The sequence below is a fragment of the Spermophilus citellus genome (assembly GCF_964194105.1).
Source record: "Spermophilus citellus genome assembly, chromosome: 19".
Classification (NCBI taxonomy): Eukaryota; Metazoa; Chordata; class Mammalia; order Rodentia; family Sciuridae; genus Spermophilus; species Spermophilus citellus.
The window spans coordinates 5899945-5927641 of record NC_138201.1 but is presented as its reverse complement, the minus strand read 5'-3'; the positions used below and the strand labels follow the sequence as shown (position 1 = coordinate 5927641).

The 27697-nt window shown below is 38.9% G+C and overlaps 1 protein-coding gene across 1 annotated transcript in view; it reads left to right on the top strand.

Annotated features, from left to right (window-relative positions):
* Positions 1-27697, top strand: part of CNTN3 (contactin 3) — a 335296-nt gene that overhangs the window by 180663 nt on the left and 126936 nt on the right. The window contains exon 5 of the mRNA XM_081276337.1: positions 10510-10605. Within this exon, the coding sequence (XP_081132463.1) occupies positions 10510-10605 (96 nt within the window). The remainder of the gene's footprint in view (positions 1-10509; positions 10606-27697) is intronic.

Genomic DNA, 27697 nt, shown 5'->3' with positions numbered 1-27697 from the left:
GGAACAGGGAGGAAAAGGGAGTGGCATGGAACAGGAAGTAAATCAAACTTCAGGCAAGTGTGAATTTGTCAAAATGAACCCAACTACTGTATAAACTATAATGATCCTTGGCGGGTGGGCAACCCAAACCAAACCAAAACAACAACAACAACAAAACAGCATTCCCTAAGGATGTTGATATCTTCTTTGGCACTTTTCTATTTCCTAAATAATCTTAGGCTTATAACAACTGGGTAATATTTTGCATTTTAATTGAAAAGGTAGCACTTCACCTTAAAAGATCAAACATGATTGTATTGGACAAGAAATTAAGAAATATTTTAGTCTGTGCTTAGAGACTTACAGTATACACCCTTTGTAAAACTTCTAAAAAGGCCAGCTCCTAAGTTCAAAAAAAAAATTGTTGCAGTAGACATTTTTGGTAATCAGTGCAGGTATATGTTTCCATGCATGTTAACGTGGAAAAAAATCAGGAGGTTATGAGAGGATTATTGCCTCCCATGAAAACCTTCTGCTGTTGGTGTCTGTCGGTGACCTGTCTATAAATATTCTAAGACTCGAAACTCCATCTTTCAAGTAAGATTCTTAAAACTTCTTTAGGGAAGCTGTGCTGGGGATTGAACCTAGGACATTCCAACACTGTCAGAAGATACTAAGAAAGTTTGTGGTCAGTGAACTGGGTTTGTTTCCTTTTGCAGAAGGCATACTTTAATAAGGTTGGTTAACTAATTGAAAATTTTACCCCTAGTTATAAGACTGAATCATTACCAGAGATTATTTTTCATTTGTAGCATCTGATACTAGAGAGATGGAGGTGAACACTTTACATTACAGACCTGATTTTATTGATTTTAGGAGGTGTTCATTGAGGGTTTCTTTGAGCTTTTACATGGCCATGCCAAGCTATTGAATTAATGGAAGTGACCTGATTCTTTCTAAGGTAATCTTATCGTTGACACTGCTTGGGTAATGATTTAACTACCAATCCTTAAGAACATCAACATTAAAGACATTTAAGGCCTTACATATGGAAGACCATGACATCGCCTATATCTGTGTTTGGCTTATCACAACTGAGTAATATTTTGCATTTTAATTGAAAAGGTAGCATTTCACCTTAAAAGATCAAACACGATTGTATTGGACAAGAAGTAAAACCCACATGTAATTTTCAGTGCTAATGATTCCATTAGCTCTTCGTTCTCTGATTGTAGGTGATCACTAGGTATTTTCAGAAAAAGGTCTACATTTTTAAATTTTAATTGGTGCATTTAGTCTTCTGGCTGCAATTTCTGGCATATGGTCACTTTTATGTTTCATTTTAATCCTTTTAGGTGGAAAATGTTTGTTTTACTATGTAGTCTCTTATTACCAGATTTCTAAAACATTTATGTGCCAGTTGCAAATATAGCCTTGGCCAGGGCTTCCCATCAAATGCTCCACACCAAAGAAGAATTTCATCAGTTATATTTAGAACACTTTATAGTATCCCTCCCACTTTTTCAGACCTTATCAGAGCCTACTTTCTATTAAGGTGACTGTTTTTCTGTTTAAAGAAATTTATTTAGGGGCTGGGATTGTGGCTCAGCGGTAGAGCGCTCGTCTAGCACATGCGAGGCCCTGGGTTCAATCCTCAGCATCACATAAAAATAAATAAACAAAATAAGGTATTGTGTCCAACTACTTCTAAAAAATAAATATTTAAAAAAAAAACTTATTAAGCTTGGCTTAACCCGGGTTTCCCAAAACGTATTTGTTGGGAAATAATACCCACTTTTGTGGCTATTTTAATTCAGAGTTATACTTGCTCCCATAGCCTTTGTCTGCCTAGAATGACCCACAGGAGAAACCAACACTGATGAGATGTAGAAATTGGACCCCAAAGTGAGCGTGTGAATGTCAGATGACAACGGACCGGACCGGCATGTCACCTCCTTTCTCCATTTGCCCTGGGGGACCCCTGTGGTCTTTCTCCCTTTGGGGTGGGGAGCACAACCTGAAAGTACAGGGCTTGAGTGGGCATTAGAAATCTGGCCCGATATTGGAAATGCACAGATGTATATTCAGGTACAGGCTTATTATATCTTGAAACCATGTTGTGAGTTTTCAGAGGGCTGCCATCAGAGATGGTACCCTTGCCTCAGGGTGCTGCTCAACCCTCTGGTGGCTGCTTGGCAGACACTGTTCGATTCTTGTGTGGGGACCTTCAAGCTGTTTTAGAGAAGCACAGCCCAGCCCAGCTGATGGACAGAAAGAGAATCCTGGGAGCTACCCGCAGCCTGGAGGTGGTGTGGGGCAAGAGAAAAGAAAGTGAAAGGAAATATGTAGAGGGGAACTTGTCTGTGTTTGCTCAGTTTCCACGTCCTTGTGTGTATATTTAGTTCCATGTAGTTTTACCAACTGTGTGGAAGCGTGTCTCCGGAGTCACCGTCAAGATGGAGAGCAGCTGCATTCTCACAAGGCTCCCTCCTGTGCCCTTTGATAACTGCTCCACGTCCTGCCTCCACCTTCCCTGAACACTGGCAACTGAGGGATTCTACAGATATCGACTTACAAAATTTCAGAAATAGAAGACAGATGAGCAGTTGTTAATCTTTCTCTTTGTTCCAGGGGGTGGAGTGTATCGATATTTCATTGCTTTTTATTACTGACTAGTAATCTACTAGCTACTAATCTCTCTGATCATTACAAAGATCGACTGTGTCAATAGCTCATTCCTTTTTAATTACTGAATAATATTCCCTGGTGTGCAGGCACCTCTGTTTGTTTGGTCATTCATCCACTGAAGGACATCTGGGTTGTTACTGTGAATACTATAAATAAAGACATGTGGATGTTTGTGTATAGGTTCTCAGATGAAAATGTAATTTTCATTTCTCTGGGATAAATTCCCAAATATGCACTTTCTGGGTCCTTTGGTGGTTGTGTCATTACTTCTTTAAGAAATTTCCAAATTGGTTTACAGAGTACCTCTAGCATTTACCTTCACGTTAGCCACATCTGAATTGCTCACTTTATCCCCATCTTCTGCAGGACTTGGTGATGTCACTGTTTTTAACTTGAGCTGTATGGGGAGATGCACAGTTATAACACATTATGGTTTTAGTTTGTATTTCCCTGATGCCTGACAACATTGGGAATCTTCATACACGTGTGTCCTCTACAGTGAAATATCTGTTCACATCTTTTGCTCATTTTCTAATTGTGTAGAATATTTTACACGGTTGAGTTTTTTTTAAATCAACCTTTTATTGGTACATTGTAATTATACATAATATGGGGCTTCATTGTGATATCTTCATACTTGCACATACTATAGTTTGTTCAGTTTTCCCCCTAGAGCCTCTCTTTTCCCTTCTCTCTTCCCTCCTCTTCCCTCCCCCCATTCCTATCCCCTTTTCCTCTACTGATTTTCTTCCTATTTTCAAAGACATATCCTTTTATGTAACAGAGGCCTGTAGTATTTTTGAAAGCATTGTATGACTCTGAATTCTTTTTCCTTTATTTTAAGACTACTTTACATGACATATATTGGTTCTATTTTAAGACTTATTTACTTGAAAGATTAGGTATCTTATTTCTTCACATGGAAAACATTCATGGAGACCTGATACGTACTTGTGAGGTAAAACCTGTAGCAGTAGCACATTTTTGTTTTGTTCTGTATAGAAACATGAAAAATGCAATAAGGAGTTGTCAAACAGAGCTGTTAATATAATGGAGTCTTTTATGATAAGATGATGTGACATTTTATACAAATATGAAAACCAACAGGCTGTTCCTTATCCATGAACATTGTGCATTGAGGAGGATACATCATACGGTATTAAAACATGTGACATCTTAAAATTGCTAGGAAAATTTTCAAAACGTATTGACTGAGATCAAAATACCTCAAAGGATGTACCATGCTGCCTTAGCATGCAGAGTGCTTTGAAATGAAGGACATTGGAAGGGCCTCAGAAGCAGGATCTCTCTAACCTTCTTTTGACTTCCTGTCTCCTGCCCCATTTTTGTCCCCTGAAGTGAGTCAAAGACACCACAATTCCTCTTCCCCAAGGCTGTGCATGTGAATTAGAAGTCCTCTCCCCCAAACCAGTCATGAAACCTAGAGTTGCTACTCTCTCACCTTCTCCTTGGGACCCTCATTTTAGGGAGACTTTCCCCAAAACCAGGGAGAAATTTTGTTACATGGAGAGACCAAGGAATATCAAAAACAAACAAACAAAATGAAAAACCAGGCCTTGATGGATCTCCCGAGTTTATCACCTTTTTAAAAAAATATTTACTTTTTAGTTGTAGTTGAACACAATATCTTTATTTCATTTATTTATTTTTGTGTGCGTGGTGCTGAGGATTGAACCCAGGGCCTTGCACATAATAGGTGAGCGCTCTACTGCTGAGCCACAGCCCCAGACCTGAGTTTATTAACTTTTGATAATGCCACTTTTATCCAATCATTTCTACATGGCTGTCCATTTTTCATTGAACCTAAGAGTAAAGTACGTAGTTCTCTCTGGGGATTTATGTCTCTCTGTAATGTTTTTATTAGTGTATCATCAGAATATGTAGTATACATATGTGTTGTTTCATTTTTACATTATCATGATTGCATGAAATAAAATCTGGGATGGCATTAAATTAAAAGCCACACAACAAAGAAAATGAAAGTAAAGGGAGCCTACAGGAATGGAGAAGGTCTTCACCAGCTGCTTCTCTGACGGGGAATTAATATCCAGAATATACGAGGAACTCAAAAACTCAGCACCAAAAAGAAAAAGGACTCTAATCAATATATAGGCAAAAGAATTAAGGAGACACTTCTCAAAAGAAAGGATGCAAATTGGCTAACAAATACATAAAAAATAAATGCTCAATATGTCTATCCATCAGGCAAATATAAGTCAAAACTACATTGAGATTTCATCTCACTCTAGTTAGAAGGACAGTTATTAAGAATATAAATAATAAATGCTGGCAAAGATGTGAAAGGAAATGTACACTCATACATTGTTGATGGGACTACCAAAACCACTTTAGAAAACAGTACGGAGGTTCCTTAAAAGACTGGAAATAGAGTCACCATGTGACCCCATTGTCTTCCTCCTTGGCAATTATCCATAAGAATTGAAGTCACTACACTATAGCAACACAGCTGCATCAATGTTTATAATAGCACAATTCACAATAGCAAAGCCATGGAACCAGCCCAGGTTGCCTACAGGTAGATGAATGGATTAAGGAAATGTGGTTTATATTCACAATAGAGTCTTACTCAGCCATAACAAAAGAAAGTGAAATTGTGGCATTTGCTGGGGAGTGAAGGGAACTGGAGAACATTATGATAAGTGAAATAAGACAGACTCAGAGACTCAAAGGGCAAATGTTTTCTGTCACATGCGGAAGCTAGACCAAAATAAGGGAAAAAATGGGGTGGGGCGATTCCCTGAATATAGAAGGGTTATCAGTAGAGTAGAGGAAGAGGATTGAGGGGAAGGAAGGATGGATGAGAAAAGGGAGGAACCGATGAGAATGGAACTGATGAGATTATGCTACGTGCATCTATGACCATGCCATGGTGGGTTTCACTATGGAATTTTGAGAGGCCTCACTTATTTTAGACATTCTTTCTTTATTGAACAGCTGTTTTTTAAACATTTTCTCCCAATCTGTAGCTTGCTTTTCGTCCTCTTCATGTGGAGTTTCACTAAGCAAAAGCCTTTAGTTTTGTTGAGATCCAGTTTACTAATTTTTGTTTTTGTAAGCCATCATTTGGTGTCACATTGAAAAACTCTGCCAGTTTCTAGATGCCAAAGACGTTCTATATTATTCTCTAAAATCCTGTAAAAGTTCTGTGCTTCCATATTTTACATTGCAGTTCATGATCAATATTGAGTTAATTTGTGTTTCTAAGTGACATTTAGGTCAAAGTTCATTTTTTTTAAACTGCAATTGTGCAATTTCTTCTGTAACACTTATTGACAGGCTGCCCTTCTATCAAAATTACTTTGTAGCTTTTCAAAAATAAGTTTGACATGTTTGTATAGGTTTATGTCTGCATTTTGTGTTTTGTTATAAAAATCTACATATCTCTCTGTCTACCAATGCCACCCTGTCTTGATTTCTGTAGCTGTGTGAGAAGCCTTAATGTCAGGTAGAGTGGGTCTTTCCACTGCATTCTTCTGAGTCAGGATACTTTTTAGCTACTATAGTTTCTACGGCATTTACTTTTTACAAATTAATCTCATAATGAGCTTGTGTGTGTACAAAATACGTTTTTGAAAAAGTAACTTGCTTGGATTTTAATAGGAATTACATTAAAGCATGTCTAACTTGAGGTGACTTGGCAGCTATGCAGAGTTTAATAATCTATAAATATGTCTTTCCACATCTGTTGTAGTCAGCTTGTACATCACTGTGACCAAAATACTTTACGAGAGAGACACAGAGAAGAGCCCAAAGGATGAAGTACCCTTCCAGGGCACACCCACAGTAACCCACCTCCTCCCACTGCACCCCACCTGCCTACAGTCACCCCAGTCAGTCCATTCAAATCAAGATGGATTGATGAGGCAGTTCAATCATTTTACCTACAAACAATTCTGCATGAATACAGGAGCATTGGGGGACACCTCAAATCAAAACGATGACAATTTGTTTAGTCCTCTGTGGTGGTGCTGGTGGTGGTGTTTTTTCCTTTCTTTTTATCAGCATAATGTCCATTTTAGTATGACGATCCTTTGCTTGCTTTATTATTTCCATAAATCAGTATTTTCCTTGGAACAAGTGTGATTTTGAATTTTTAACTTTGATTTCTGCATATTCGTTGTGAACATATAGAAATTATATATCCTGTGATTTACTTAACTCAGAACTATGAGGTGTTTTTTTTTTTCTCTCAAATTTCTTCAGGTTTTCTATTTAGACCATCATGCCAACTTAGATAAGAGTAGTTTAATTCTTTCCAAGCTACATGCTTCCTGCCCCACGTCCCCTATTATCGCAGTGGTTATAGCTTCTAAAACTACATTTGACAAGTGGCCAGAATGGGCATCCTCATTGTTTCTGGTATTAGGAGAAAACTTTTCATTCTTTTGCTATTAAATATGATGATAGTTGTAGTTCTTTGTAGATGCTCTTTATCGAGTTTGTTTTCAAATTCTGCATAATTAGAGTTTTCAGGATAATGGCAGTATTTGCCGTAATTGATAAGGCATAGAGAAAAACATTGAGAAGTTTCTAGCCAGTAAATACCTTTTTCATTTAAATTTTTTATTAGTGCATTGTAGTTAGATGATGTAGAGTTTCTATATACATGGAGTATAACTGACTCCTCTTTAGTCCCTGGTACTACCCCATTCCCTCATCTCCTCCCTCCTCCTGTTCCCCTTCCTCTACTCTACAGGTCTTGCATCTATTCATTTATTTATAGTTTTTCATGAAATTATTGCAGAACTCTTTCTGTTACAATTTTGTCAAATTTTGACCATTTACAGGTTGATTTTCACTCAAGTTACACATCTAATTTGCCCGTAGGGATGGTTTGAAACTTTTTAGATACTTACTATGTCTTTCACTCATGGTCCCAGATGTTTCAACAAAAGTGACAAAATCTTCATATACATTGACTAGGACATATGTGTCCCTTTATGTCTCTGCTTTGCACTGAGAAAATACGTGCAAACCACTTATTTGGTGAAGGAAAAGCATCTAGAATGTGTAAAATCCCTCAAAACTAAATAGTGACAATACAAGCAAACATGTTATCCAAGTGGAAGGTGAGCACATGATGCAAGTAGCTGTTTGGTGGCAGAGGGTACTTGGCTGGAACACAAGCACATGAACTGATGTTCAGCGGGATCAGCAGCCAAGGAAATACAGATTAAAACTTGAGTTACCACCGCACTCTCCTTGACACCTTCGCCCTCCATTCCCCTGCCAACCCCTGCTCTTCCAAGCATCTTTCACTCCTGGTGAAGTGTCCATCCCTCTGAGAACTGAGCCCCATTGCAGCAGGTGCCATTTAAAATACAGTTCTTGGCTCAAGTCTTCCTCTAGCCAGGCAGGGCTCTCTTTGCAAGGGAGCCCCCATTGACACCTTGAAAACCTGGCACCCAGTAGGCTGAAGTTCAGTGGGCTCAGTAAAGGCCTGTTTAATAAGTGACCTCTTTTCTTTCTGTCCTCAGTGCTCAGCTGGTGCTTAACAACAGATTGCCCATCTCAGAGGCAATTTCATACATTGCAAAAAATTTGAGGTACAGTCTAATGTACTTAATCTGGATTGACCGTCATATGTCTTAATGGGAAACCACAAAATGATATTTGGTGTGGTTATGGTGCAGCTGATGAGCTTTTTAAAATTCATATCTCTGGATTTAACTCCCAGGCACCCTAACTCACTATTTTTGAGTGGTTTTTGGATACTTGCATTTTTAATAAGAATTGTACATAATAATGATGCAGGTGGTCTGTGGACCATGCTTTGAGAAAAATAAGATGTCAGGAGATGGTGCTATATAGAAAAAACAAATCCACTATAATCACAGTGCTTTGCAGTCAGCAAAGCCCTGCTAGGCATGTTGGAACCACTGTAATTAGTTTTCTTTGCCATCCTTGATGTTGATGTCTTATGGGGCTAGCTGTATCAGGTGTCCTAAACAATGTACCTTGGCCTCTCATGTATCAGTATAGTGTTTAGACCAGTGACAGATCTGTGCCATTCAATATTTGTCTCTAGGCAAAAGATATTTACCTTTTGAGGAAACATTCTTGGTTTATCTAGAACTTTTTTCCCCCCACATTCTATCTGAAATCTGTGATGGCAAACTTTCACAATGTGAAATTCCATAGCAGTAGGCAATGAGGATTTGGCAGGAATAAAAAGCAATGAGGATACATATTCAGTTGCAAGAAAAGTAATCTTTGGAAATTAGTTTTTCATGAATAGGCTAGCTTCTTACATGATAAGCTTCCTTAGTTTACCCTTATGGAACATTCTAACAGTCCAAGTCTTCAATTCCAACTCAGTTTTTCTTCATGAGCCTCTGTGTTTTAAGAATGTTGTGTTTCAGTTATAGATTTAAGATGTTTCCATGCTGTGGTGTCATATCACTTCTTCAGGTAATCTCTGATTAAAGTAAATACTCTCCTTACTTCTTTTCTGGGCACCCATAGGAGTTTTGCTGAATTGCTGTACTCCATGATTATGACCTAGCAATTTAATACTATTTTTTTCCATACCCAATATATTGGAATGCATAGGCCTTCTTATTTCCCTGTGATGTGCTGATTTATGGTGCGTAAGATATTTATAGATCTCCAGATTGTGGTTTTGTCAATTTGGAGATAATTAGTTTGCTTTTTTATGCTCTTCAAAGAAAATTCAAAGTTCTCCAAGTTGTATTCTAAAATGTATGCCGTGCCTTTCTTGGTGTGGCCACCACTTAAGCAGTTCATATCAACCCTTAAGAGCTACGAGTAAATATGTTCTTTCAGAAATTGACAGAGCAGTGGTTCCAATATAGCAAGTGACATCACAGAGTATCTTAACTGTGTAATTTACAAGTATTCTTTTTTAAAATTGGAGTTTGGAGAAATGGTAAAGCTTTCTTCCTTTTTCCCCCATAGACTTAAACTTTTTTAAAATGAGGAAATAGAATTTCTCTCTCTGTAATTTAAGATGGAAAGTATGAATCAGTATTTGCTGTCCTGGGTTATCATTGGGAGAAATTCAATGTTTTCTAAAAAATGACCACTGTTAAATAAAAATAGTATTTGCATTTGATTGTTATTTTTTAAAAACTTTATTAAACACTTGAAAAAATTACTGGGGATAATAAAAAGAGTTCATTTTATAACTATAAATAAAAATGATTATGTGGATCAAATTCACTGTTATACTTTGAGTTATTTTCCAGTGAGATATATCTTTCACAAAACCCTCCAGGACATGCAACAGAGAGGGCATGCTCCCCAAAACTGAACATTTTAAGATCTCTTTGTAAATAACAATGACAATAGGTAGAATAAAGTTTACCTGGACTGTTTATGATCCAGTATTTCAGGGGACAAATTCAGGAATAATTTGGTCATTGTGACAAGATGAAGCCAAAATTCTTCCTGGCCTGGTTGGTCACTAAGCAGATGTGGAAATCTTAGTCTGTATATTGTTGGGGGAGGATACTTCATTTCTTCCCTTGAATTGTGTTCTCATTTTCACCTGTACTTTGCTTTTTGGATAGTGAGCACTGTCTTGATGCTAACCCAGTATGTGAGCTTGATGGCTGTATATTCATATTGAGTTGCTGGTTTCCTAGAAGCCATAATAAAGAAATCAAAATCCTGTTTTTCTTCCTGAAGGCAAATATTCTCCTCTAGAGGCTCCTGAGAAGAGGCTTCAAAATTGTTTTCCAAAAGACAGGAAAATCTTGGAATGAAAAATTGAATTTTCTTTTCTTTTTTTTTCCCTGAAATTCAGTTTTTTTGTTTGTTTGTTTGTTTTCGAATCAGATCTTGAAAATTTTAAAACCAAAATGAGAAGTGCAGTGTCAGTGCGCGAAGGCCAGGGCGTCGTCCTTCTCTGCGGGCCCCCGCCACACTCGGGTGGTAAGTAGTGCCCTGCTTCTGCTTTTGTTATTTGCTAAGTTTCAGGGCAAGGCCTGCAGCAGCCACAGTGTTATTGCTTCTGTAAATTACCCTGAGAAACCTGCTAACCTGAGCCTTAGATTCTGTCAACTGAGTAAGAATGTGAGACAGTCTACAAAAGATAGTCCATCTAGAGAAGTTTATAAACTCAATTTACACATCCTAACAGGCAGGGTCTCAAAGGCACGAGAGATCAAATCCATTTTGATTATACAACAGTGCTGAATAATACTTTATTCTTGCACCATTATTATTATTAGCTTTAGACCATGATACGGATTGAAGTTTTTACTAGCGATCATCCTCCTTCCCTCCCTCACACACATATTCATGCAACAAACACAGAGAACGGCACCAATCACAGAGTATGTGCCCTGCATCTCCGATATCTGTATTATGTACACGTAAGTATGATATATGTGTGCACATTCACATCATTTTCATTGGACTGCTAGAACTGCAAATTTTATGCTACATTGGTATAAATTGAAATAACACTGGTCTAAAGGACATTGATATAAATTGAAATGTATTGCTAGAAATTCAGAAGCTAAACAGCATCTCTACCCAGGGTGAAAATGAACTTTAGCACATATGAAAATAATTTAATTAGCTACCCAGTATGTGCCTGGAGTGCTGGTTTGATTTTCCTCTCCTGCTTACTGTTGTGAACATGGTCACTTGTGGGAACAAAGAGGGCATTATTAATGTATAAATCACTGTTCTCCGAGAAATAAACACATTCTGTTATTGAGAGGATGAGAATCACAGAGAGATGAGTAAGTTAGGGAAGATCATTCTGACCAAAGATGAGACTGAGAAAAACCTTCTTCATGGTGAAGCTTATTCAAGTGGAAGTACTATGGATTTTATTTTATTTTGTTTATCGATTTTGATCTTAAACTCTCCTCCTAATTATACACACATCTCCCATCTTCATTAACTGGCCATGTAAAATCTGCGGGTTGGGGCTCAGGTAACAGGATTTCCACCATGTTGGCTGGCATGGGTCTCAGCTTCCCTAGTCCAAAATAGTAGTATAGGTTTTTCCAGAATTCTTGAAGGTCCAGAGCAGCTTTAACTTTGAGGTAAGCATAGGGTCTTTTGATGGCAGATAAATGTAACTGTGGTCAAGAAATTGGGGGGTTTACTGGCTCACATAACTGGACTCTCAGGTGGCCTCCAGTAGCTCTGTGTGTGTGGTGTACAAAGATCTGTGCCACCTGAAGGACCTGCTGCTGTGCTGTGGGGGACAGTGGGGGGCAGGGATGGCCTACAGCTCTTAGCATACAGAGCCGCTCGCCTGTGGTCATCCCTTCAGCTGGCATCTGGTATCTCAATAAGGGGGATGTGACAGGTCAGCCATTTTTGACTGATGCTAGGAAATTCTGATGGCAAATATTCAATTCACCCCTCCTGTATGATGGCCAAGTCTCTGATGGACCACATCACAATTCAGTTTCTTTGTCTCCTCCATTCTGCTTCTGCATGTTCCCATTCTCAGGTTTCATCATTGATTAAAAGCTTTTCTTCCAAATTCTTTTCAAGCATCTGCTCTTGAGAGTCCAATGTGCTAGATCCAGGGTCCAACCAATCCCACAGACTGTTTTTGTTCTCTGCTTTTCTTGGCTCTTCTTTCTCTGTGTTCTCTACTTTCTCCTGTGCATTTCTTCTGGAGACAAAGGTGGCACCTGGCTACTGCAGTCTCTTCCCATCCTTAAGACTGATGACCCTAATGAACTAGATGTTTCTCAGTGGCTCCTGAGACTCATCGATTGAGCCTTCTCCATGGGATCATCCATGCAGCTGAGGAACAGATGGGCTCCACCTACTAGAGAGCATTAGAATGAGAAAAAAAAGCAGTTTCTAGTAGAAAAGAACCATTTTATTATGAGAAAAGAGAGAGGGAGATATGTTAGATAGAAATAAAGATGACTAGAGTGACACCTAGAAAGTATCAAAATAATTTAAAATCATATTGATCCAAAGCATCAGAAAATAATAGCTGGATAATCTTTTCCAAAGAGATATATAGAAAAATTGACCCAATTTAAACCTCTGGCTGAGTGATCTTAGTTCAGTAAGTTTATGATTGTATATACTCATTGTTACAAAAGGAAGAAGCTTTTGTTGGACTAAGCATGTGCAGAGTGAATAGTGAATGTGTTTTTGAAAAGCTGTTGGATGAATCATTCTGCAAAAGAAGAATCTTTTCTAATGTTACCAAACTGGAAAATGTTGGTCAAGCCCAGCTCTCCTATGTAATGGCATCCTGATTTACCTCCGCCTTTAGAGGTTCCACATGGCTGTCTGTTCACTTTTAAAGCACTTGCATGGGGTGACTGTGGAAGTCTAGTTAGATGATGGATAGAAAAGGAAAGACATCTTCCCAGATGTGGCATATTCACCCTTATGAACTTGGAACATGCAGGAGAGAACCAGTAGCAAAAGCCAAAAGCATACCTTCCCCCAAGCTAGATTGTACAGGAAAAGTACCAAGGCTTTAGGGGCAGATTTAGATGCAAAAAATGTGATTCTCATTGATCCAATCTCCCTCATGCTGAATGCTCACAATTCGCATCCAAGGTCATTACACATTGTCTTATGAGCAACTGGAGGACAGGCCTATGTCAGCAGTTGCTTTGTACAATTACACAAAGCTCATTTATTACTGGCAGTCAGTAAATATCAATTGAACAGTGAATGCACTCACGAAATGAATAAATGAATCCTCTTTTAGATTTGGACAGTTATAAATGTTTTGTTGAAAGTCTACAGGAAACTCCATTTCCCAAGGTATCGGCATCTAGCAACCAAAATGCCCTGGGTGACAACTGGACAGGTAAAGGCACATTGAGATCAAAGTGAGTTCTGTCCCTAACAGCTGGAATCGCCTTGCTTCATCCCTGCAAGAATGACTCTGGGACTTTCAGAAGGCAAGGTTTGAGTCCAGTTGGGAGCTCCTGTGGTGGAGTCTCCGGGGTTTATCAATTCAGGCAAGGAACGCTTTCAGAGAGCTCGTGCCTTGCTGGGGTTCACTGGGTTCTCTCCTCACAAACTCCCACAGCCCCTGCAGGACATGCTCTGACTCTTCTGTCTTGGCCATTTTGTGTTATCTTTAGTTACTCCATGTTCCTTCGTTTCTCTGTGGTCCCTTCTGTATGGTTAAAAATGTTTCAACTTGTTATTGTGATTCCTAAAGATGTGACCATGTTTTATTCATCTGTCATATTTCCTGTTCGAGTGGCCTAACTGAGTAAGCATGGGTGATGGTGCTGGTGGTGGTGATGATGATGATGATGATGGTGGTGGTGGTGACAATGAGGATCACAAGAGTAATAGCACTGCTCTGTCTCTGAGTGCTGCATAGATATAAGAAGTGTGCTAGTCCTCTGTGGAAATGATCTGCTAGTGAGATTCGTTAAAAGAATACAGAGGACCAGGATGAGTACCAATCTAAGGTTATCTGGAAGCTCAGTTCTGGAGGTGTCAAGGCAGTGAGCCCTCAGACAAGGATAATGCCTTGATCCTAAATTTCCTGCTCAGGAATGATTTATGAGACAGGAGATCAGTCTCAGCTCAAAGCCTCCCCACTTTTGCTTAGGGCTGCAATATGGGGGTTTGCAAAGTGAAGCTCAGAGCAGGAAGTAGACTCCAGTGGAACACAGAGCTGTGAGTAGGTGAAACTAGAAGCTTGGTGATCAGCTCCTGACCAGGACTGTTTCCAGTATGGAAGCTCTGAACTATCCCTGTAGCTATTTTCTAAGTGATGAGGCAAGAAGTCCTCAGAAAAGCAACCCTATCCTAAGTTATTGGTGTCTGTCTTTTCACACTGGATTAGCAGAGTGAACAATTTCACTTTAATACTAAGCCCATTGTTTGCAGAAGCATTTGAGACATCACATTCACAGAACTGTCCCCTGAATTCAACCAAAGCTTAACTCTGGCATGCTCTGGCCCACTGCTCCTGAGATGTTCAGTACAAATGAATTGACTCAGGGCTTGATACAATGCAGGTTTGAGTAAGCGGGTCTGAGGTGGTGTCTGAGATCCTTTATTTCTAACAGACTGTCCTGGGAAGCTGACACTCCTGGTCCACAGGCACTCCGAGAAGCAAGACCCTAACCTGCCTGTTCTGTTTTATGAAGCCCATAATGATTTTCCTGTAACTCCCTCTGCCCTCTCAGCCTTTTTTCTTCCTTGGCTCTTTTCTCAGCCTTTATATTATATGACATGTGGCACATCAGGACCAAAATACAGTCTTTACTGAGGGTGTCATCCCACTGCCCCCTGACCCCTCAAGCTTGGCACACATTCTCAAGATGCTCTCCATCCTGATTTATTTCCTTGTTTGGAGATGTCTCAGGTGTCCATCCCACTTGTATATTTTTATCATCTCCTAACAATCATATCTTTTTTTTTTCCTTTCTAAGTCCCAGGGCTAAAGGGACACAGATGCTCTTTTAATGATGGCCCCAAAGTCCCAAATATAAAAGGGATCATGATTTTAACCCACAGCTAGGTGTGATATAAATGCAAACACAGTCTCCAACTTGGATTTGGCTTAGGTATCATAGACTACATAAAACTTTGTCAAGAACTGATTTTCGGATTTTGAAATTAAATTGCACAACACTAACAGGTAGAGATGGGATTCGCCAACAGTTTGGTGTTTTTCTTTCTCAAAAAGCTGTGATTTCTCCAATATCCCTGTGGTCATGCTTCTGTTTTCATAGTCACAATGAGATGGAAATACCAAGATATAAAGAAACAGTGGTGCTGGGCTCTGTGGCGCATACCTGTCATCTCTGCCACTCAGAAGATGAAGACACGAAAGTCATAATTTAAAAAAATAAATAAATAAATAAATAAATAGAATGTATCCTTCAGTGCACTTTTCTGCTCTTAAATGAAAGAGGCAGAGGAATATCTCTGATCATTAAGTCCTCACAGTGTGCTTTGCAAACTTACTATTAGAATTGATAATCATAGTATGCATCAAAGGAATACAAGCCTTTGACAGTGCCAACTTTGTTCCTTAATAGCAGAATCAGATTCGCTGGGACCATTGCAAAATGAAAAGTAGAAATAGAACATCTCAACCATTATTTAGTCTGAAGACTTGTACTTTGTAAATCAGAGTTTGGGCCATATCTGTACTGACCCTTGTTGATGATCTTAAATTTCTAGTGTCAACTCTTCTGTTATCTTTAGATTTCTATTAAAAACAAAGAGAAAAACTGGGCACAGTGGTGCACACCTGTAATCCCAGTGGCTCGGGAGGCTGAGTCAGGAGGATCACGAGTTCAAAGCTAGCCTCAGCAAAGGCAAGGTGCTAATCAATTCAGTGAGACCCTGTCTCTACATAAAATACAAAAAAAGGGCTGTGTATGTGGCTCAGTGATTAAGGACCCATGAGTCCAATTTCTGGTTACCCACTCCCTGCCAAAAAAAAACACAAAACATAGAGAGGATATTCTATTTAATAGAATTTTAATCTTACCTAGTAAAAAGAAATGTTAATCAGAACACAGATTCCCTGAGGGTTCTAGTTGATAAAGCTCTGTGAACAGTAAGTAAATAACAGCAAACAGTGGAATAGATGCCTGATCAAACTCATCCTTGTATGTTCCTCTCATACCCACTCAAGTTCTCTTGACTTGACTATCCTTAGGGTTGAGACAAGAAAGAAATGATTCAAACCTTAAATAATTGAGGTTTCAGGAATTTTTTTCTGTTCTTATATTGTCAGAGGCACAAATAATTAGGGAAATAATCAAATCTATTGAAGTTTGTTCTGAGATGTTTTATAGATATGAAGCAGAATGAATGAACCCAAAATGTTCAGGTATCCTATAATATCATTTATTGTGTTTTATTTTTTTAATTGATTTTATTTGTTTAAAAATACACAACAGTGGAATGCATTACAATTCTTATTACTCATATAGAGGACAGTTTTTCATATCTTTGTATATAAAGTATGTTATCTATTATGTTTTAAAATTATATTTCTAACTATGAAGTAAAATTTTCAAATATAAAATACATGTATGGTATGCAGAATGATGACTCAAATGCACATTTTGTTCAACATTTGGTTTTAGAAAATTGTTATCCTTCTTGAAATCTCATATATAATTCTGAATTGCATACCATTTTCTCTCTGCTCAGAGTAAATTAAATAATAAATTTATGTTTAACATTAAAAAAAAAAAAACAAGTTGGAGGCCAATCTGAGCAACTTAGGGAGACCCTGTCTCAAAATAAAAACAAAAAAGGCCTACAGGTTCAGCACAGTGGTGAAGCACTTGCCTAGCATTTGTAGATTCATCCAGAGCTGTGGAATTTCTTTGAAAGGCATAAAGGAACATGGTTACATGTGTTATACAGCTTCCAGTTATGAACGATGTCATATATGCTACACAGCTTTCTTCTACCCCCACCATGTTCTGCCAGCTCCGTGCAGGGAATACTTGAGGGGTTGTGAGGGTCCCACATGAGAAAGGTATCTCTCATTTGCGGATTTAGAGGTTGTGGGGTTAGAACCAATAATTGAGATTTTTGTTTGTATTTGGTTTTGTTTTTATATTTTCCTATATCCAGCAACATGATCTATAAGAACTACTGCTACACTATTTAGTAATAGACAGCAGTGACTGCTTTTTTTGTTTTGCATTGAGTTCTAGTTTTCTTTCTATTATTAGCCATAATAAAATTGTATTAAAATCTCTTCTCTTGGTGAAATAAATCTGTAACTTTCTTTTTCTTGAAAAGAAGAAGAGAAAGAAAAAAGAACCAGCAGTTTTTTCCCTAAATAAATTAGGGAGATAGACATAGAAAGAGCCTAAATAAGTATCCCAAAGTAGGGAACTTGTATACATTATTCAAATTCTGTTAAATATTGGATGCAGATAATTTATAAAAATCAGCAGTACCTGGGCTACTTTACAAATCAAGAGCAGTCTCAATCTATCTGATGCCATAAGAGGAAAATTTATTTCATGGTAGGAGGAATTTGGAAATCTTTCCTTGGTGTCTGCAGATAGTGCATCCACAGCTGATTGTCCCTGAGAGGATTTTCATCTGCCATTCATTCTGTCATGTTTTTCTGCCACTTCCTATTCATCGTCAACTCTGCAAGAGGAAATGGTATTCCAAAATTATTCGGGAAACCAGGACTTGACAAACCAGAAATAAGGAACTGGATACAGATTGCCTGTAGTTTAATTATTAATTCAGTTACCAATAGTGTGAAAACTGTCAATTAGTGTACTTACAGTGCAATTCCTGATAGCATCACAAAATCATTAGAAATTCAAATGCATGAGAAAAATTACCCTATTATAAAAAGGTCACAAGACTAATTCATGGTCACCTTGTGATGAATACTAATTAGAGGAATTCATAGGTTAATCAAGTTATTCTATACACACATTTTAATAAAGAGTTGTATTTTACCCAGTGATGGTTGGTAAATGTATTCAGAGAGAGGATACGCTCTGCTTTGAAGGCTGCCCTTGAGTTTAATCAACAAGCCACTTTGGTGCCTGAGCCAGTTTCCCACATCTGTGCTACATGCATCTTCTTGAAAATTCAGCCCTGTACCCTGCCATCTGCCTACAACCACATCACCCTCAGGATGTGAAAAGAAGAACGTGAGATGTCAAACATCAGGTAGTGGAGGTTGGAGCCCCTCGATGCTAAAAATTGCTTTGTAAATCCTGGTGTGACTGAGGTGAAAACTGTTAGCGACATAAACAGATGGCATGGGATTTACACCCTCTCTACCAACATCTTTATTATTATTTTATTATTTTTCCCCCAAGATGAAGAGACCAAAAAAACCAGAAGTCATCTCAGATGGCTTAGATGGGACCAAATAAGAATTTTCATGTCTGTAAAAAATGTTTCCAGTAGCTGGAGACCTACAGGGCACTGAGGTATTTGCCTAGTGTTAAATGTGATTATGAATCCAAACAATAACATCCTAGAATAGTGTAATGTATAATTTTGACATCACCTAGTATTAGGAGAACTCAGTTTCCCTTGAACTACACTTCCCTACATTTTGCTTGGAATCCACTCAAACTTACAGTGGAAGTTCTTTTCAAACTTTTTTTTTTTTTTTTTAATATCAGGGACTGAACCCAGAGGAGCTTAACCACTAAGCCACATCCCTAGCTGGCCTTTTTTGAGACAGGGTCTTTCTAAGTTGCTTAAGGCCTTGCTAACTTGCTTAGGCTGACTTTGAAGTCATGATCCTCCTGCCTCTGCCTCCGCCTCCCAGGCTGCTGGGATTACAGGCATGTGCCACTTCACCTGCCACCTTTTCAAACTTCTGAAGTCAAGAATATATACTGTGCTTTCCCTACATGGAAATAGTAGGAGACCTTCAATGATACATAGAATTATAAGAGGTTATGAGGGGCAAGGGGGAGGGGAAAAAAGGGAGAGAATTGAACAACAGCAGGGGAGGTAGAGAGGGAAGATGGGAGGGGAGGGGAGGGGGGATAGTAGGGGATAGGAAAGGTAGCAGAATACAACAGTCACTAATAGGGCATTATGTAAAAATGTGAATATGTAACAGATGTGATTCTGCAATCTGTATTTGGGGTGAAAATGGGAGTTCAAAACACAATTTGAGTCAAATGTATGAAAGATGATATATCATGAGCTATGTAATGCTTTAAATAATCAATAAAAAAAGGAAAAAAATTAAAAAAAAAGAATATATACTGTGTTCTCAAGCAGAATGACCTTCATGACTCCCATCGCACTTGCCTCAGTGGTCAAGGGTGGACTCTTTCTCCAAGAACCCAGTGGCTTCCATCTCCACAAAGCAGAATGCCCACAAGTGATAGCATAGCATCTCTCATACATCCATACTGTTAAGATGATATGAAGAAGTAGGTGATTGGTAAGTGTTATGGTTTCGACATGAAGTGTCCCCAGAAGCTCATGTGTAAGACAATGCAAGGGAGTTCAGAGGTGAAATGATTGGGTTATGAGAGCCTTAACCTAATAAGTTCATTAATTTACTGATATGAATTAATTGGGTGGTGACCATAGGCAGGTGGGGTGTGGCTGGATGAGGCAGGTCACTAAGGGTGTGCCTTTGAAGTATGTATTTTGTCCATGATGAATGGAGTTCACTCCACTTCCTAATTGCCATGTCCTGAGCCTGAGCAGCTTTCCTCCACCTGGCCCTTCAGCCATGATGTTGTACCTTATCTTGGACCTAGAACTATGGAGTTGGCTGATCATCAACAGAAACCACAAACCAGTTGTCCTGTTCTAATTGTTCTTGTCAGGTCTTTTGGTCACAGCTGCAAAAACTAAAACTGTAGTTTATGGAGGAATTAGCATCTATATCTCAAAGCATTGTTTCTATTATATTGCTTCTAACTAGAGTTAATTTAACAGGCCATGGCAGAATTAGAGAATCCATCTATAGACTGAATGAACAATTTATCACAATTGCAAAACTGTATTTTGAATATATGTCAATGCTTATGTAACTGTTAACGTTTTTTAGAATCTAAAATATTAGTGGATTAATAGTGCATTGAGACATATATGTTCTGAATCAATTGTGCATAAACCTCAGGCACTATTGTATAGATGACTAGGATATGTTTAGGTCTCTGAAAGAAGTGGTCATTGTAATGGATAATCCTAATGGATGCTCAGCTACTTCATAGTGGAGAATGAAGGTGAATAATCCTGAGTTTCTCAAATTGCTGGAATGTGGAAAGCATGAATTAAAAATACTCATCTTGCATGTCTTCCTGCCTGCCTTCTCTCCATCTGTCTATTCATCTATCACTCTGTCCATCCATCTATCCATTCATTTTATTCATGCATTAATTTGTTCATGCAGCCAAAAAATAACCCCTGATGTGTGGAAGGTGTTGTACATCTTACCATCATAAATATGACCCTTCACTTGGATAAGCTTGATGTTAAATAGAGAGAAAACCTGAGAGCATTGCTGTGATAAACTTTATAGGAATATTTTCAAATCAGTGTTTATTGCGTTTCATCAAAAACCACTCCCCAGGTGAAAAACTGAGCTGACTTTGCTATAAATTGAAAGATAATTAGGAGATTCCCTATTTGTAGGGACTTCTGCCCGTCTAGGGAGCAGGACAGGTGTTTGCTGGTAACTAACCCAGTAGCTCTGGAATGATAATAATAGGTGCAATTATTTAGAGGTACTGGGTTTATGCAAGGAGAGAAAAAGCACTCTCATTCTGTGTTGACCAGCTGAGGTTCAGGGCAGTGCTGTGATTCCTGCAAACTCACAAAGCACCAGATGTGGTCTTCAGATCTAGGTCCATTGCTTTGTGATGAAAAATATGAACTATTTTCTTATGCTCAAGTCTTAAGTTTTGCAATTTTTTTTAAAGTTACACATTTTTCACCCTCTAGAACTGGGCTTTTCAAATCTTCCTGATGGTATAACTAAAACATTTTTAAGCATCATTCACCACACACACACACACACACACACACACACACACACACCCCATAGATGTTATCAGCAGAGCTATTACACATGAATTCCAGTCTTGAACCTAGCATTATTACCTGTGGAATTTGAGGCAGGTAGCCTAAACTCTGTATCTGTTTCTTTCTGTAATAGGGGAAGGCCATAGCGCCTAGCCTTCTGCTATCTTTGAGAGAATTTAAGAAGGTAATTCATGTGAATTGTTTGAAATACCTGGTTTATCTACATAGATAGAAATATACTGCAAGTTTAGAAATATTTACCCTTTGGAAGGGCACAAATTAAAACTATATAGAAGTAAATCTATGAAGATTCTCCTCCTGCCTGCACCTCAGGGGACTGTCTTGCCTGGAAATGTTTTACCACTTTGGAAAACATGATTCTAGCAAATGGCTGAGTTTCTCTGCTTCGTGGATTATCTGTGGTTGAAGGTGAAGACTTGATTGCTTTGTAACAGGACAGTTATGTCCAGAGATGGAGAAAAGGGCTGCCTTTGAGGCGTCCAAACTGTGGGAGCATCAGTGATGGACCCTCCCTGGGGCTCCCTCGTCACAGGCACAAGTAGAGCTTGCAGGTTCCCTGTTTCATCTGACTTCCACTGATTGGCCCAAGGGATATACCTGCCACAAGCTGGGCCAATCAGATGTTTTCTCCAGGGAACTTGGTACTTGACCTGAGAGTCTGTAATTTTGAATTGGGGGACTCTAAGCTGTTCCTTCTTATCATGTGCAGTAGGCAGCTGGGAAAGCTGTTGTTCAGGGAGCAGAGATAGAGCCCTGCCTGCCTGTATCCAGATATTGCAATCCCGCCTTTACTTAAGCTTCTGTTTCTTGCAAGCAAAGGTTTATATCTTCTGCAATGGGCATTATGATTACGGCTACACCACTGTGTGTGTGTGTGTGTGTGTATGTGTGTGTGTGCGTGTGTGTGTGTGTGTGTGTGTGTGTGTGTGCGTGTGTGTGTATGTGTGTGTGTGTGTGTGTGTGTGTATGTGTGTGTGTATCTATCTATGTGTACATGTAGTGTGAATGAAACCAAGCTATGGAGAATAGGAAGAAAAAAAAAGTCACAAAAGCTACACATTTGACAGCTGCCCCATGGGCTATCCCAGCATCCTTTTTTTTGATTAAAGTCAGCATTGAACACATCACACATAGCCCTGGAGAGAGTCGGGGGTCATGGAAGACAATTTGAAGAAACTATGGATTCATTCACTACTGCTCACACTTTAAGTCCATGGGTGAACTTCTCCCGAAGATCAGAGATGCCACCAGCCATCCCTCACATATTTTTATCCCAGTAGCCATGCTTCAGGCCTTTTCTTCCCAATCCACTCTCAGATGCCCTAAATGGTCTGCCATGGTATGATGAGAAAATCATTTTCTCCCACTCGAAAGACAGCAGAGTACTCCTTCCTCTCATTCCATCCACCCCCAGACAAAAGTCAGACAGAGCCTTAAGCCCATCAAGAAAATTACATGTGGAAGCTTGGGAGTTTAAATTCATGCAACAGAGACAGAGCTTCAGCAAGCATTTACTTTAAAATGGCAGAGCTTGACGGATGTTTTCTCCTCTAGGTACAAATTAGGTTGTGAATTTAGTGCAAATCAGATCTGGTAAAGGCTTTGTTTTCTGACACACTCCAGGAAATAAAAAAAGAAATTAAAAAAAAAAACGAGGATGATTATTCATTGTTTATCATCAGGCAGAAAAACATGGTAGTATCACCACTAATTGGAGCCTAAAAATTAATCTGTGGGGCTGGGGATGTGGCTCAAGCGGTAGCGCGCTCGCCTGGCATGCGTGCGATCCGGGTTCGATCCTCAGCACCACATACAAACAACGATGTTGTGTCCGCCAATAACTAAAAAATAAAAAAAAATATTAAAAAAAATTAATCTGTGCACTAACAAAGAGAAGAGCAAAAGTTTTGGTTGCTTTGTTCTCAAACTATGTGCATGTGCACTTTGTGTTTTAAGTAAGATAACACCAGCGGCTGCAACCAAGAAACCTGAAAATGTGTGTAGCTCACTCACACCAAGTGCTGTTTCTCGCTCAGGTCAGTTCAAGTTGAGTGTTTCTGACCAAAAGACTGTAGCTCCTTTCACTTTGCTCTTCTACTGGGACACATAACTTCCAAGATTGATCTTTCTGACTCCATCAAGCTGGCAGAGGGAAAAGGGTGAGCTGTGTTTTTTATGGAGTAGGGCTGGCGGCCACATATCACCCAAGTACCCTCAAATGTCCTTGTTGTGGACACAGGACCGGACACCTCTCTTGGATAGATTTGCAAAGCTTCTGAGCACCTCAGGCTCTGCTTGGCATCTCTCCCAAGGATGGTGTGAATTTGTTGATTGTGGTTGTCACTGTTATTAGGTGTTGCATCCCAAGGGGGTGTGGCTATGTAGAGTTAAACCCAATTTAATCTAGTAGGACTGGAGTTTCAAAATTGATCCCCTTCCTTGTTGGACCCAGATTTTATTTACTACATGGTTTTCTTATTAAGTTTAGCACGTTAGACTTGAAATGATACCAGGATTTAAAGGTTCTCAACTGTAAAGGGGGTCCTGTGCATGGTGCGTTTTTCAGTGAGATTCCAAGAATCTGTTTCTAAACCTACTGTGGCCTTGTCCCTGGTCACAAGTTCCCATCTGAGAGCCAAAGATATGAGGAAATGGAATCCACCCTGTGCCAAGGGGGCAGTGGAAACTTGTTGGCAGAATACATCTCTGCCGCTGTGACGTAGATCTGTGCTTTAAAAATAAGTCCTTTGGGAACCAAAGAAACACATGACATTGTCCTGTGTCTTAAGGCCAGTGCTTTGCAATCTCCGTCAGCCATTTTACCAAGTGGAGTTAGAGCACTTTTGTAAAATTTAGATTGCACTGTCCTGCTCCCAGAGATTCCAACTCCACAGAGTGGCAGCTTTCCTGGGAATCAACTTCTTTATTCCTGATCCAGGGGGTTTTTGATTCCGGTGCTCTTTGAGTCTAACTTTAAGTCATACATATTTGAATGTTTGAAAGGATAGAGATATATGCTGGAGCAAGTGTAAGAGTCCAAGTATTTTAGTGGGTGAATTTTATTAAATGGGACATTTTAAACTCAAAAAAGGGAATGGATTCTTGGTTTATACAGAACAGTGATGCTCACTGATCGACAAGCTGGGTGGTCCCTATCTCAGCAGCACTTTTTCTTCATGAACCCTACTGCCTTGCAGAGCAGAGGAGCAGCGTAGCTGGTGTGCCTAGCTGCGCATCACAGGGCACCCTGACTCTTCCCCCTTCCCAGGTGTGGAGCAGGGTTGGGCACCCTGCATTTGCTGTGTTTGTGGATGCTCACAGTTACCCCTCTTGGAACCTGGCTAAGTTTGCCTAGATTTTGATCCTCACAGGTCCTGCTTGGCACTTTGTGCAGGAGAACTTGAATTTGTTTAATGTGGTTGTTGTGGTCATTGTGTGTCTGTGTCTGAGTGTTGAATCCTAGGGGGGGTATAGGGGGAGTCTCTTTCTAGAGTAAACCCCAGATTGATCTTATAGAAATGAGTTTCAAAATTGGTAATAACCTTTCTGGTTAGACTCATCTTTTATTTGCAATGTGTTTTTCTGCATTAAAATTAGTAAGTTGGACATTGAAATAAATAGCAGGATTTAAAGGTAAGAAACTATAAAGGGGGTCATGTGTGCAGCTTTCAGGGAGACTTCCAGACTGTCTCTGAACTGATTCACAGAGCTTTAGTTTCAGAGTCTGCAGGGCCAGCTGAGTGATTCAAATGAATGGGGAAGGCGGTTTTGAGGCTTGGGCAATTATTTTTCTGACAACATAGCTGACTCTCTTGAACAGCATCATTTACTTTACTTGCATTAAAAAAAAATAGAAAATGCAGTTCTTATTTGAATTCATTAAGTTTTTTTGTCACACATATTTCCCATTTCCAGGCCACAATTCTTACCATGGCTTTATTCCTAATATCCCTTTAAGTTAAGTTCATTAGACACAGACACACTTTGCCCATTAACCACAGAGACACATTTCCACCATTTATATGAAATTTGCTCTGTATCTGTCAACATTTACTAGGTTATGTTGCAGTAACAAATGACTCTAAAGCCTCAGTGTTTCATGATAATGAAGGTTATTTCGTGTTCTTGTAGCCTTGAGGAACTGTTTTCCATGTGACATCTTTGTTTTGGAAACAAGTTGTTTCTAATGAGGACATACTGTTTAAATGACACAGAGAAAATTCAATGTTTTATTCTGTTCACAAATATATAATTTACCCATATCAAATATAAGCTATATAATTTATGTATGACACATAATACATATTTTATATATATATTATATAATTCGCACGTAATCTATATATAAATATTAGATGTGTGTACATATATATGTGAGCATATACATATATATATGTGTATAATTATATATCTGTAATTTTCTACCTCATTCCATTTACAGAACAAATATCATGACCAGTGCTAACCAAATGAACCAAAACCCATCCTGTCATACATAGAGAAGAAGAAAAAAAAATTCCTAAGAGTACTATGATTTATCATGTTCTCTCATTTTTTTCTGCTCTGAACTTTGCACTCATCTGTGAGTTCTTCCCCATTTGATAGAGATCTAGAAACAATACCTAGTTTATCATATTGTACCTTTACCAAGAAGAAAACATTGAAATAATTACAATATGTTATAATGATAAATGGCACCCTCCCCCAGCCTGGGAAGGATGATGGTCCCCTGCATGCCACACCCAAGGAGTGAAGGTGATGCTCGGCCCCCACTGACGATTGCCACAGAGAAAGTACCTTGTACAGTTTCAGAAGAAAAGCAAGAAAATCTGTGTCAGCAAAATTTTCAAAGTTCTTTTCAAGGACATTCAAGTAATCCAAATTAAAAAAAAATTGAATAAGCCCCACTCCTACCATAATCCAAGGGAACACAAATCTGAGAGACAGGGTATGATTTGTAGTCTTTAAAAATTCACCTTTATTAGGTTCAGCAGTACATAAAATGATTCCAAACAAGGCTAATTAAAGCCACTCCTCATGGGCTCTTGGAGGCCTGCAGCATTTCAAAGTAGCATCTCCATTCTGGAGTTTTCCATATTTGCTTTACATACTTTTCTGAGGTAATTAAGCATCTCCCCTTCTTATCTAGTTTGCATTATTACCTTTCTTTAGCAAATGTTTTATGTCCCCAGTGTGAGGCAAACCAGTCAGCTAAACACAGCAGAGTTGTAGGTGTATAATGAGTGAGTCTATTAAATATACACCCCAACTTGGGAATGCTGGGGATTGATATTATCTGGAAAGAGGTAAACCTCAGAAATGAATGACAGGTGTCAGCTAAAGCCCATTCTAGTGAAGATGCCCCCCCCAAAAAAAAGCACAATAAGTAGGATAGTACTGAATCCTTCTGTTGCAGCTACAAGTAAACTACTGATTTTCCCAAATGCCCATTTTTATGTAAATCTGGAAAGTTTGAGGGTCTCTTACCCCTTTTTGTTACAAACTGTATGTTTTTGGTGACATCGTCATACTAGGAAATATTACGCTTTTGCAGCACACTCCTCTTACTGCTTTTAAATTTCCTTTTGAATTCTTTTGCAGCATGCCACAGGCCTTCTGTACCATCACTCATTTACTGATTGCATTGCATAAACCAGTAAGCTTACTGCCTCCCTGACAGGACTCTTGGATGGGCGGATTGATACATTAGATACAATCAGTAAACATTAAGACTCAGCTGCCAGATTTGTGGTTGTATCGAAGTGTTATTTTCAGAGTTCACTCTCACACTAAGTGGCATTTTCAGTGTGTTCCTGTGCAGTGGTTTTAAGCATAATAGAAAAGTAGGAGTGTGATTTTTTAAAAATGTTTTCATAAATGTGGAGGAAAGCAAATGAAAGAAACATTTGCTACCAGAGTCCTTTAATCCTAACTTCACATACGCAAGAGGAGGAATCTAGCACACAGCATTTCCCAAACTTACTTGAGAAGAGAGCCCTGTGTTCAGGGAACATCCCACAGGACCAAATATTCTGAGATGCTCCCTTTAGGAAATGTTGACCTTGCTTGAAGTTGGATATACTCCCTACTGAGTGATCTGTTGAAGAATGATGTTTAGGAATGGCTTTGTATACAGTCTTCTAATAGCTACAACTTCCTCTTCAAATATGTAAATGCACTTCCATATGAATATTCATTAAAGATGAAATCCTGTACTGACACATTGCAAAGAGAAAGAAAAGATGGATGGAAAGAAGGAAGGAAGGAGGAAGGGAGGCAAAGAAAGAAGGGAAATCAGAGACCAGGAGGGAGGAAAGGAGGGGTCTCTCACTGTTTCTTTGAGCAAATGAGGTATTGGCCTGAATTTGTTCAGAGTCAGCCTGGCTGTAGACTTCTTGATATTTAGTGGGTAGTTTCTTCATTATATCAGTATGAAATCTGGGGAAGAAAATTAAAGGTTTGCTTTGACTAGTTAATATACTTCTGGCATTTTGTAAATTCAATTAATTATGTGTGG